Consider the following 13,486-nt stretch of genomic DNA (forward strand, 5'->3'; position numbering starts at 1 on the left):
CTCTTGAAAGAAGCTAGTTTTTGCTGAACACTTTAGACTGTCTTCTTTGTATTAAGAAATGAAAGTCATTTAAATGTTAAATATTTTAAGAGTTCTAAATTTTGTCTGTGAAGTGACATATTGATCTAGTTGATCAGGATTATTAATGCATCTTCAGGTATGCTTTCGTTGGAATATAATTACATAGGTTGAAGAAACCTGGCTAAAAGCCAGTTTATTTTTCCTACACATCTTCAATAAGAATTGACAAATTACACATGATTTTTCCAAACATTTTCTTCTTTCTGTTTATGATTCAAATTTTATTTTGGAGGATGAATCTTTTTAATTTCTTCCTCTACCTGACCTTTTCCCATCACTGCTTCATATAGTCACGAAACGTATCAGACAAAGGTACGTTTTCCAGTGTGAAACAAAGATTCATTTTGATGACTGTAATTTAATGACAATGAAAAAAGGGAGTTATGTTCCATGTGATTCTGTGCACAGTGATCAAAAGCCAATCTTATGCAGTGACTACTCCTTCTGTATTTGATAAAGGGTTCACTTTTATTATTTTAATAAATAAGTTACATTAACAGCATACAGTATATAGAGTTGATTACATATGTAATTATTATGGTTGCTCTTTTGTTTAGTGAGAACTACGGTAATTGAAACAGATGTCTATGTTAACAGCATTGGCCCAGTTGATCCAATCAATATGGTAAGTCTTGATTGACTGAAAAATATGTTTGGATAAATAAGAAATACCACCACTTTTATTCAAATTATTGCCTTTAACTCCTCTAACTTTCATCCAATTATAGTGTGCCCCTGTAGTGTTAAAGAACATTTGTATTATGTTTTTAAATTGAATTATGATACCATTATGACAGAAGCTGAAGATTCTCTGTACTTGCCAGCAATTGCCATGTACATTGGCCAAAATGGACAGTCTCTGTGCAAATAAATGGACACAAATCTGACATCAGGAACCATAACATTCAAAAACCAGTAGGAGAACACTTCAACTCCTCTGGCTACTCAGTAAAAGATTTAAGGGTGGCAATTTTGCAACAGAAAAGCTTCAAAAACAGACTCCAACGAGAAACTGCTGAGCTTGAATTAATATGCAAACTAGATACCATTAACTTGGGTTTGAATAGAGACTGGGAGTGGCTGGGTCATTACACATATTGAATCTATCTCCTTAAGTTAAGTATCCTCACACCTTCTTGTCAACTGTCTAAATGGGCCAACTTGATTATCACTACAAAAGTTTTTTTCTCTTGCTGATAATAGCGCATCTTAACTAATTAGCCTCTCATGGTTTGCATGGTAACTTCCAACTTATCCGTATATATATATATATATATATATATATATATATATATATCTTACTATATGTTCCATTCTATGCATTCGATGATGTGGGCTGTAGCCCACGAAAGCTTATGCTCTAATAAATTTGTTAGTCTCGAAGGTGCCACAAGTACTCCTGTTCTTTTTATCTAAACACAAGCTCTCAAAAAGCAGGAAATGTATGCGTTGCTTACATACCAAGGTAATAGGTGTCTTAGAAAAACCTAAAGTAGACGGTATGACCTATGGCCAAGGATATACATTCTACCCTAACAGCCTTACAAGCCCAAGGCCTCTGGCATGAACTGCAGATACTGTCAGGGAGTCACTGTCTCTGACTGGGCTATATGGGAAAGAATAAGTGAAAAGCCTCTGAGAGGGGAGAGCAGAGGAGCAATGGGTTAGTGGAAAGCTATCAGATCTCCACCCTCCCTGTAGCAAGCTTCTGCAACCCCATCTGTCTGCCTATTGTGGCCTCCTTTCACCTCCTCTCCTGACACCTAGTTTCCCTTGGCAGTCCCTGAAGCAGTTCACTGTGGCAACGGCATATGTGGCTAAGCAGCCACCTGTCCAAGGGTGTAGCAAATAGTAGCCTCTTCCATCAGACACCAGCATCAGTGGACAGCAATCTAATTTCAGTTGTTGGGTTTAGTGTGCAGATGCTGGGTGTAGTGTTGGTGGCCTGTAATACACAGGAGGTCAGAATAGATGGCCTGGTGTCCCTTCTAGCCTCAGACTGCATGTCTTTAATATCTCTTCCTCCCCATTCTGTATTTGTTCATCTTTCAGTGCTCTTATTGGGCCAGATTGTGATAGATGCTTGCTCCCAGTTCAATACTATTTCACATCATGAGCAGTCCCACTGCAGTCAGTAGGGCTACTTAGTGGAGTAAGGTGCTAGTTAGTGGAGTAAGGGTATCACAGTCTGGCCCTGAAGAAATCGCCTGTGTTAACGTTGTACCTTTTCTACTTTGGGCCCAGATTGTGATCTTCTTACTCGTACTGTTGAGCAGTTACTAACTAGAGTACTCCCACTGAAGTCAGTGCAACTGTTCATGTGAGTAACTGCTGACCAGTGTAAAGACAGGTGGAGAGAGTGTTGCAATTTGGCCCATGTCAACTATAGCTTCACTTATTTATATGAAATACATTAAAATCACCATCCTCTTTGGTTTCTGAAATATACTAATGGTGTATGGCTTTGCGTCAGTTATCATGCATTTCATAAAAAATAAAGCTTATTATGAAAGGAAAAACTACTGATGCTGGAGACAGACAAATCCACCCCTCACCCCACCAAAAAAAATCAAAGCCCTTTTGTTCCCCATTTTAAAATCAAGAGAGAACTAAATATCACAGATATGGAAGAACTGTAACCAGAAGTTTAGAAAGACATCCGTAAGGCATCAAATTCCACATCCTGTTCTTAACACCAGTGTTTCATATTCAATTAGTTCCTGGAAATATTCATAGAATTCTCTTTCCTATCAAGTGTTGCACATTTATTAGGGAAGGTGATTTTGCTAGAATTCAGATACTTATGCCAAATAAAGGTCATTTAATTTCAAAACCTTTCATTTTCCAAACTGGTGATATTTTACAGGTAAGAATCTTTTTCAATAAAATATTTCGCTTTCTTTGCATATCACTTAGTCATAAGTGGAGCATTGGGTGCTAAAGATATATTACTTTGAAAATTACATTAAGAGCTTCAAATATGAGCAAATAAGTACAGTGTGGAAGTTTATTACTGGCTTTATTTTCTCTCATGAGGCCTGGTTTATTGATCATCCATAAGCCTTTGTCTTTTGGGTTTCTTGCATAACTTTACATAAATATATAATTCAATCAAACTTTTACATCCTCAGTGAAATAGAGAAATATACATCTAAAAATGTGCAGTTGTAAAAAAAAAAAAAGGGGGGGGGAGGGGGAACATACGTTGTTATAATAAAAAGTATAAAACTGGGAAAATGCAGAGGACTGTGTTAGCAACCTGACAGCGGGCAATACTGTTTCACAAGTATGTAACCCACATCTATTCTGTGGTGCTTTGTCTCTCTCCATTGGTGGCTGAGGTTGATAAGCCTGCTATAACTTTACCTAAGAGAGGTGGCTCTTTCAGTGCAGACAACAGAGGCTCAATTTTTCAGGTCCAAAGGTCATAGGTTTGATCCCCGCTGCCAATGACCCACCCAGGGACATTACATTGCAAGTATATTTACACAACTTTATCTGAGTTGCTGTAATGTCTCCCATAATGTTTTATCTGGTGTAAATAAAACAAAATATAACGATCTTGATTTTTTTTAGCTGTTACTACCTTTTCTCTCTCTTTATCTGCCACTGTTCTTCTTTCATGCCTCCTTTTCTCTCTTTCCTTCTATCCTGAAACCAATAAAATGCTTAGTTTCCCTCTCTTAGTTTCTCCATTCTCCATCTCCTTACTCAAACATCTCATTCATCGTCATTCCATACACCAGGCCATGATTAGATAAAGAGGATATCTCTGCTCCTGGGCTAGGTTGATTTCAATGTGAAGGAAGACTCTAAGGTGCTGGGTTGAAGACAAGGCTCCACTCTGTACTCTCAGGGCATCTGTTGGCTTTTTTTGTCAGCCTCTGCTATGCCGTGAGTGGCAGACTTCACTTCTGTTAGGAAGGAGTTACCGGGGAGGCAGATTTCTCTTTCAATTACTTATTTCAAGTTAAACACCCAAAATTCTACAGCTTTTTCAGCCAGTAAATCTCCAGGTTTGGGGGCTAATATGCTGCAGTTAGATCGATGTTTGGAGGATGCTTTCTAAAAAAAATACTTTGTAGCTTTGAAGTGTACAATCCATATTTGAATTGATAAGATGTTGTTATAGCTGCTGAAAAAGGATGGTAGTACCTTATCTTCTAAAGCCTATTAAAGAGCTTTTGGTATTTAGCGCCCAGGAAAATGGGCTGATCATTGACCACCAGAAACACCAAGCTGCACTGCATGTAGCATGCCGGTTGTGCTCAGTGGTGTAAAATATGTGAATTCAATAAAATTGGACAATTTTTCAAAACCTTCTGTAACTTAGTGGTACACAGATGTAAAGATCACACAAATGACGAAATTGCACCTCTTCCATATATACATGTATTGTTACATGTAACACATTATATTACTACCCTAAAGAGATTAAAGCAAACTAACTTTTGTCTCTTTTCTAGTCTGTACATTTTGACAACAGTTTGTATATCATCAGTTTCATTGTTTCCACTGTATAAGCAATTAGTCTACTCTGCAAAGCAAAAGGGGGATGGCAGGGGTGCGGGGTTGTAATATTTTAAAAACATTATTGTAAAACCACCAAAATTGGAAGGCATAATTCATGACAATATTTATAATTAACTTATTTTAGAAACTTGTGGTGTCCTTCTATTATTTAGTCTGCTCGTACAACACAATATAGTCAGAAACAGCTTCTTTGTAACAGAATATAACACTGAAGTGTTATGTCACATGATCCTGGGACTTGGTCCTGCTTTGAGCAGGGGGTTGGACTAGATGACCTTCTGGGGTCCCTTCCAACCCTGATATTCTATGATTCTATGATTCTATGATCCTCTGTTTCTGAACTAGTTTGAAAGAAGAATTATGAAGAGGAAACCAATTACCTCTCTGATTTTAGCCTTCGTCCCCCAGTGCTACCTGATGAACACACTTATACTTGCATGAAAAAAGAGGCTTAAGTGTATGTGAGATATTTGGTAGAATTTGTCTTTGATTGCACCATTTTGTAGATGTTGGCTTCCAGGATTTAATTTACTAAAGTTCTACATAAATTTTAAATGGTGTGGACATGATAATCATTCTCTTGTACCTAAAAGGTGTTTTCAGACACCATATGGGCTGTGAGTATCTACAGACACCAGGTGCTTGAGTAAATATTTTCCATGTACAGTACTGGTACAATTCTGTCTAGTCTTTGGCATCATACAGTAGCCACACAAGATATGGCTAAGAGCATTTTGAATGACCAATGCCCTGGTTACAGCAGTAAATTCTGCTGAGGCACAGGTTCTAGCAGCATAGAACTTAGGCCCAGATCACACGATGAGTTTCCAATTCTCATCCTTCTGCCTTTTCTTAACCATGTTCTAATATCTGCTGTTGCGCATAAGTATCAAATTCTGCTAATGCTATACAATACCATATGGCCCTCTTCATAGCCTTCACTCCTCTCTCCTTCTTCTATCCAACTTGCTCCCCACACAGACAGGCTACTTGGCTGCACTGTGGTAATTTTTTGTGATTTCAGATCAGCCCCTCTCTCTGGTGATCTGTAGGACAGATTCACTATTTTTAATTTCTTGTACCATTTGTAATACTTTCTGAGCTATCCCCTACATTGTCAATTAGACAGAAATATATCAAAAATACCCCTGTGCATTATGACTACTCCCTAGCCTTCCTGTGCAAATATTGCCTTGTGATGTTGTGTTCCAACTGTGAGAATCATTGTACCAAACTTAATTTCTCTCTATTAAGTTTTCACACTATCATGCAATAGTTACTTTACAGTTCATCTTGCCTAACTAACATTTAACATACACTTTGAGATCCTTAGAAGAAAGCCTGTGTTTATGCCATCATGTACACATACTACACTGGTCAAGAAGTAGTGATTTCTCATTGCAGTTGCATTTGTTCACCATAGATGCTTACAGTGAGTACACTATATTTTGATTTCTTTTTCTTTGCTTATTACTTTTGGTTGAGTCTTATACGTTCTTATTACCATGTTTTGTTTTAGGTGCTGTGGAAAGTGCATCAGTGACATTTTAGTTCAAACAGTTTTGGTTTTTTTGCTTTTTTGTTGGTTTGGCATAAAATAATTTATTGAGGTTTCATTTTTTTGAAGTATCAATAAATATCTCTGTACATCATAGATCAAATCTCATTTTAATAGAGGTTAGTTCAGAATGAATTTTGAAGCATTTTTGAGATTTTACAGCATAATTGAATTTGTGCAATTTGTTCCCTTAAAATTTGCACCCACATCTTTGTGCCTTCTGCTCAATTATGGATGATTGGGCTGCTTGAGTCTCTCTAGTTACATTATAGTGGGTGTAACTCAAGAAGTCAGAGGTTCAGCAAGGGAACTCCTGTGTGTTTTAAAACAAATAAATAAAATCCAAATTCTCACGTGCCATAACTGCAGTAAGTACCCTAATAAATATTTCAGGTAGACAAATAATTAACTGGCATGATATTTATTAGTAGTCTCTAATTATACAGAAGAATCAAAATAACTCTTATTATTTATTTATACAACCACTTGTCTGTTTTTCACATTCGTAATAACCCAGATTAGTATGTACACCAGATGTAACAACAAAGAATATGAATTTATCTGCTGTATTATTACAGTTTAGGGAGTCACACAGACTTTTTCCTATACACCTCTTGTAAACATGTCATTGCAGTATTATTTCCATTAGCCTGGCATATGTTCACATGACAGCCTATAGTAAGATCTGTTAATGGGAATGATCCGATTGGTTTAAAGTTTCCAGCCATTGATGAAACTGTGTTCTGTTCAATAAAGTTCCTATAAGCCCCGGCTGCCTCTCCTCCCCATCAACACAATATCAAAAATGTCAGATTTATAGGTCAAAATCTATTGCAACTCATTGGGCTTCCCAGATGTGCCCTTCGGGTCCTAAGGAAATAACCAAAAGTGTTTGCTGAAACAAATAATTTAATTTCAGCTTCAGTCCCAGGCATGGGTATCTGCTGTTGATGAATCCATTGCTGAGCCTGAAACAGTTCCCATAGTTTTAAAAACAGGGGGCTTTAAAATAACCCACCAAAGAGAGCAGCCACATTTTAGAACTTTTGTTAGAGTAGCTATAAATGAAAGTCTGCTAAATATTTTAATACTGGCGATCTTGCTTAAAAGCCCTTGTTTGACATACAGGTAGAGGGGGGTGTGTGTGTGAGAGAGAGAGAGAGAGAGAAAATAAGTGCTCAGGGGCAGTATGCTGGTGATAAAACAGCTAATGCTGACAGCTTTATTCCATGCATTCCTGCCTCTTAGAACATATTTTCACTATTTTGTATTTGACTGCCTTGATTGCCTAACCCTTTTATCCCCACACCAAACTGTGTCTGTGGAATTTAGTAATATCTCTCCTTATTGATAAGGACAGAATGCCAGTATATTTTCTTTAACTGTCCTGAAGAAGAATAAAAAAAAAATCCTCTATTTTTCTGGAAATCTCTTGCTGAAAACGCTTTCTTTCTGTTTAAGTCTTCAGCCAGAATCAACCCAAGAGGGCAATGACCTCTAGACAGAACTGAGCTGATATGAATCAAATGGGTTTTCTTCTTCATCTCTGCAACTTGTTTGAAGCAAGCTGCACTGCAGACCTTGCTGAATCTTCATCTCAGACTTTGGCTGAAGCAAGTCTTATGCTATTTCTTGGACTTTTGGTTTAGGGAAATATGGTTGCATTTGTATTTGTCCCATAAAGAATCAGGGCATTTTTACTCTTAATTTCCTGTTTTCCATATAAAATACGCTCCAGTTAGCACATCCCATTATCTTTGAAAACTCGTGGCGAACGGGGGAAGTCCCGGATGACTGGAAAAAGGCTAATGTAGTGCCCATCTTTAAAAAAGGGAAGAAGGAGGATCCTGGGAACTACAGGCCAGTCAGCCTCACCTCAGTCCCTGGAAAAATCATGGAGCAGGTCCTCAAAGAATCAATCCTGAAGCACTTAGAGGAGAGGAAAGTGATCAGGAACAGTCAGCATGGATTCACCAAGGGAAGGTCATGCCTGACTAATCTAATCGCCTTTTATGATGAGATTACTGGTTCTGTGGATGAAGGGAAAGCAGTGGATGTATTGTTTCTTGACTTTAGCAAAGCTTTTGACACGGTCTCCCACAGCATTCTTGTCAGCAAGTTAAGGAAGTATGGGCTGGATGAATGCACTATAAGGTGGGTAGAAAGCTGGCTAGATTGTCGGGCTCAACGGGTAGTGATCAATGGCTCCATGTCTAGTTGGCAGCCGGTGTCAAGTGGAGTGCCCCAGGGGTCGGTCCTGGGGCCGGTTTTGTTCAATATCTTCATAAATGATCTGGAGGATGGTGTGGATTGCACTCTCAGCAAATTTGCGGATGATACTAAACTGGGAGGAGTGGTAGATACGCTGGAGGGGAGGGATAGGATACAGAAGGACCTAGACAAATTGGAGGTTTGGGCCAAAAGAAATCTGATGAGGTTCAATAAGGATAAGTGCAGGGTCCTGCACTTAGGATGGAAGAATCCAATGCACCGCTACAGACTAGGGACCGAATGGCTAGGCAGCAGTTCTGCGGAAAAGGACCTAGGGGTGACAGTAGACGAGAAGCTGGATATGAGTCAGCAGTATGCCCTTGTTGCCAAGAAGGCCAATGGCATTTTGGGATGTATAAGTAGGGGCATAGCGAGCAGATTGAGGGACGTGATCGTTCCCCTCTATTCGACACTGGTGAGGCCTCATCTGGAGTACTGTGTCCAGTTTTGGGCCCCACACTACAAGAAGGATGTGGATAAATTGGAAAGAGTCCAGCGAAGGGCAACAAAAATGATTAGGGGTCTAGAGCACATGACTTATGAGGAGAGGCTGAGGGAGCTGGGATTGTTTAGTCTGCAGAAGAGAAGAATGAGGGGGGATTTGATAGCTGCTTTCAACTACCTGAAAGGGGGTTCCAAAGAGGATGGCTCTAGACTGTTCTCAATGGTAGCAGATGACAGAACGAGGAGTAATGGTCTCAAGTTGCAATGGGGGAGGTTTAGATTGGATATTAGGAAAAACTTTTTCACTAAGAGGGTGGTGAAACACTGGAATGCGTTACCTAGGGAGGTGGTAGAATCTCCTTCCTTACAGGTTTTTAAGGTCAGGCTTGACAAAGCCCTGGCTGGGATGATTTAACTGGGACTTGGTCCTGCTTTGAGCAGGGGGTTGGACTAGATGACCTTCTGGGGTCCCTTCCAACCCTGATATTCTATGATTCTATGATTCTATGATCCCCACTAGCATGTCAGACGCACTTTGCTGCACATTACTCTTTAATACACCCTTGTATTGTGGAATAGAAAATCAGTTATGAGACTACTAGAAAAACATTAAGAAACAAACAGTTTCCTTTTTTGTTGGATTTTACTTACTCTTTGAAGTCACTGTACTCCTCAGCATGCTGGAATGACACATGGTTTCCATCACAATGATTGTAGTTAGGCCTTAGAATTGATGTTGTTGTTCCAGATGCAACAGCTGGTTTACAACCTGTGCGATAACTTTTGCAGAATTAGTTACATCCACGTAGAACATCAGAGAGCATGGTCTGTTTCCTTTTCTCAGGGCCTTCCAACAAAAAGTCAAGTGTCTAGCTGTACTTGAATGCTGACTATGCATGTTTTTTCATTTGCTGTTTGAAATTGTGACAGATCTCAGGAGTTGTCTTATTTAAATAGCATGTAGTGACTGTTCCTGATTTTCTTAGTGCAGTTACTTTTTATTATTGATTGATTTTTTTCATTGGTACTACTCAGCTGAGTAATTGCTCAACCATTCACAATCTGGCTGTCTGATGGTCATCCATCACTATTCATTATTCTCTCCGTTTTGAATTATGTCACAGTGCTGGAGAATAATATTTGTGCCACAGCTGAAAAGAGATGGAGAAAAATTGAGGTAAGCTTTAAATAATTAGGCAGGCTAGCTCTTTATTCAAGTTATGGGAGAGCAGAGTTCTAAAGAGTTCAGTGTCTAATCAAATGGCTAACATATGTCATGGTCATTGAACTCTAGGTATAATTTGAGGCTAAGTGTGAATGAACAAACATTTTGCTGTGGCCATAGATTAAATCAGTTTTAGTGTGCATGGCTATTTTATCACTCGTTTCATTTCAAAGAGAAAGCAGTAAACCATTTTTATTTTAACATTGTGGCACTGAAAGGTTTGATAAAAGACTAATGGAAGAAGTGATAGAATTGTTACATTTAACTTTCTGTACCAAAACAAGAGAGATTAAATAATCATCTGGAGAGAGATGCTGCAGTACAGGAGTATACTGTATTATAAATCTAAAATACTGTTCTGCTGGGTGGTATAGAAGTAAACTATTAGTTTCTACACACACTATGACCTTCAATCATCTGGTTGTGGCCAGCACTGCAGACAGGATACTGGGCTAGAAGGATGTTGGGTCTGATTTAGATCGTAGGAACTGCCACACTTATTCATCAAATTTTAGGAGCCACACTTCTCCCTCTTGTAGAGAAATTACAGGTCCTTCAGGAAACAGGGAATGAAATCGGTAGCGGTTTCATCTTCTAGAATTCATGAATCCACTAAGATCAGTGCAGATATAAAGCCAACACCAGAGGCAGGATCTTTCTCTGGTCTTTCTCTTCCTACCTCTCTTTAGCACAGCCTTCAGTACTGGCTGTTGAACCCAAAACCCTCTTGAAAGTGTCAGTCAGCTGTGCAGAGGGGCTCTGTCGGAAAGTAATGCAGCCAGAGAATGTATTATGGATCCTCACGAATAGCAGTCTTTCCGTGCAGATGAGGAAAGATAAGAATGCTTTGGAGGTGGCAGAGAAAGGGAGTGAGTTGCATGTGGAGGGCCCCCTCTCTGACATCTTTTCTCACGGATCCATAGAATTGGGTCCAATGTTGCACAGCAGTGAACTATTCAGCAACAGATTATTAATTTTGTTGTATTATATTTTATGCATTAAGTTGTATTTGAACGGTGATAAATGCTGCATGCAAGGTGTTAGCAAATATACGACTATGTCTAGAACTCGTATTCAGAGCTAAAATGTAAGATAATATAAGTAGCTGGCTTGGTTCCCTTGCTGGAAACCCTGTTTTCCTTCAAAATCTTCTAGTAGTTTTTCTTCCTTTTTAACCTAAATTTATTGGGGTGGTAAGTGTTCTGTGGCTGTGTGAAATTTTCCTGCTCTGGTGGGTTTGACAGTAATGTTACTTTGATATATTTCTTGTTTGCAGTTCTACTGTGAAAAGTGAATATTTAAAATGCCACCTTCTCACTCTCCTGATCTGCTCCTGTTGTATATTGAAAACATCATCTGTTGACTTCACTCACCTAGTGACAACTTTTTACTCCTGTTAATGCTGCAGAGGTAGCTCTAGGAGAGGGAGCTGGTGCCTGTTCTTTTCTTATGTGTCTTCAAAAGAATTACTTACTCAGTTTCAATTAAACTTGTGCAGCCCATTGAAGTCACTTGAGGGCAGTGGGGAAGTTCTCCATTGCACTGTGTTTTGTGTGATCATTTACACAAGTGCAGAGTGAGTGCCAAAGGCTGCCTGTCATTCTGACTTGGTAGCATTTTGCATCCACTTTGAATTGCTGTAGCTGACTACACAAAGCACAGGCAAATGGAGAGTCAGGCTTTGTTTTGAAGGCAACATTTAAAGACAAACGGGTTGCACAAATATAACCGATGGCCTAATTTGACCTGTGGAACCACAACTGCTGGTGATGATAGCTGTCAGGAAATAAATTAGACTCTTAGATCCAGATGATCCCAGGTCAGTCTGCATGATTAGCAGTTACAGGCCCCCCAGTCTCCTCCCTCCCACCTTTTTCCTTATACACTGATGATTTTTGAACTGGAAATCACTCAAGGACAATAAGCAAAGCCCCACAGTGCCTTATTGACAGAGTGATTTTTCAGAAAACAGAGACACTTCAAATTGTAATTGTGTTTAAAGTCTTTGCAATTTCTGACAAGATTGTGGATATGACTGAGACTTGTTTCACCCCATGTAAGGGGCCATATAGCTACTCCACTCAGGAGCAACCCAGGAAAAGAACAGTGATACAGATGATAATAATTCCTTCCCTGGTCTCCCCCATCTTGATTCAGAAGGTCAGTAAGTTTTACCGCTATGCCATCCTCATGCTAGCTCAGCTGTGCAGGTTGGCTTATGGGGCAAGATGGAGGGAAGAGAGTAGGGGCAGGGCATTCTCCACACATGTAGACCCATAGAACCCTTCACAGGGTGAGGGAGTGGGTCTGTCCTTCTATTCCCTTTTTCCCATTCATGACATAAAAGGGCAAGTCACTATCTTGCCCTGTATCAGTTACATAACATCTTTAAACTGTTATAGACCTAACTTGTTCCAAGTGTGTTATATTACAATTATTCAGCTGATATTTGTTTTCCCCCTGGGCTCTTTTCCTACCTCTCTTTTCTGTGTTTTCTTCCATTCATCTCACTCACCCTGGAATCTTCTCCTTGGTTTGCCTGCCTTGTCATCTCTCCCCCAACAAGGCACTTCTGAAAACATATATCAAAGTTCAGGGCAACTGCACTTGTATTCCCCTCCATGGTCCCTCAAGAGCACTGACTCTAGGCTCCTGGTTCCTCAGCAGTCACCTCTCTTGGGCAGTGACCCACATTTCATTCCCTCCTCAACAAGGTTTTTTCCAGGCTGCACAGTTCCCTGACTGTGTTGTGATGTCCACAGCAAGCCAGCATCTGCACTTTGCTTTCTCTTCAAGGCTATGAACAGCATAATTGCCAGCAGTTATAAGTTGCCCCAAAGTCCTTTATAAGCAAGCAAATTTATTCTTAAGGTGAAAGCATTGTACAGAAATCCTATTAAAAACAATAAAAGAACCTACACACATGCAACTGAACTTACCAAAGATCACATCCAGACTCCAACAAGGGCTCTGGTCACAGTCAGTCCTGCAAACTCCACAAAGGAGTTTTTCTGTGATTACAACAGCCTTAGCTCAGAAAGCCATTGCGCCATTATTAAACACAGTCTTTTGAAGTTCATATCACTTCCAACTGTTTGCATAGCATCTTCACCCCAGAGAGGTTACATACAATCCCAGTCCACAGGCATACATAACCTTTGCATATGGTACAATGGACTCCAAAGATACTTAAATTTAACTCAGTAAGGGTTTTTTTAGAAAATTGCCATATCTGCCACAACATACTTAATCAAAACGACCTTCAAACCCTAGTTCTCCCGTCAATGAAGTGTGACCTTTTTCTTTTTTATATAGGCAGCTAAACAAAGAAAACAGCCAGCAGTTGAAGAGTAGGATTAGCAATATGTGCCAAA

General features: G+C 39.4%; 1 protein-coding gene across 3 annotated transcripts in view; it reads left to right on the plus strand.

Annotated features, from left to right (window-relative positions):
* GABRG1 (gamma-aminobutyric acid type A receptor subunit gamma1) overlaps nucleotides 1-13,486 on the plus strand; it is a 75,276-nt gene that overhangs the window by 32,330 nt on the left and 29,460 nt on the right. For all 3 annotated transcript variants that reach the window (XM_043544409.1, XM_007069343.3, XM_043544408.1), the window contains exon 3: nucleotides 639-706. In XM_043544409.1, coding sequence (XP_043400344.1) covers nucleotides 639-706 — 68 coding nt within the window. The remainder of the gene's footprint in view (nucleotides 1-638; nucleotides 707-13,486) is intronic.

This window comes from Chelonia mydas, chromosome 4 (genome assembly GCF_015237465.2).
Source record: "Chelonia mydas isolate rCheMyd1 chromosome 4, rCheMyd1.pri.v2, whole genome shotgun sequence".
Lineage (NCBI taxonomy): Eukaryota > Metazoa > Chordata > Testudines > Cheloniidae > Chelonia > Chelonia mydas.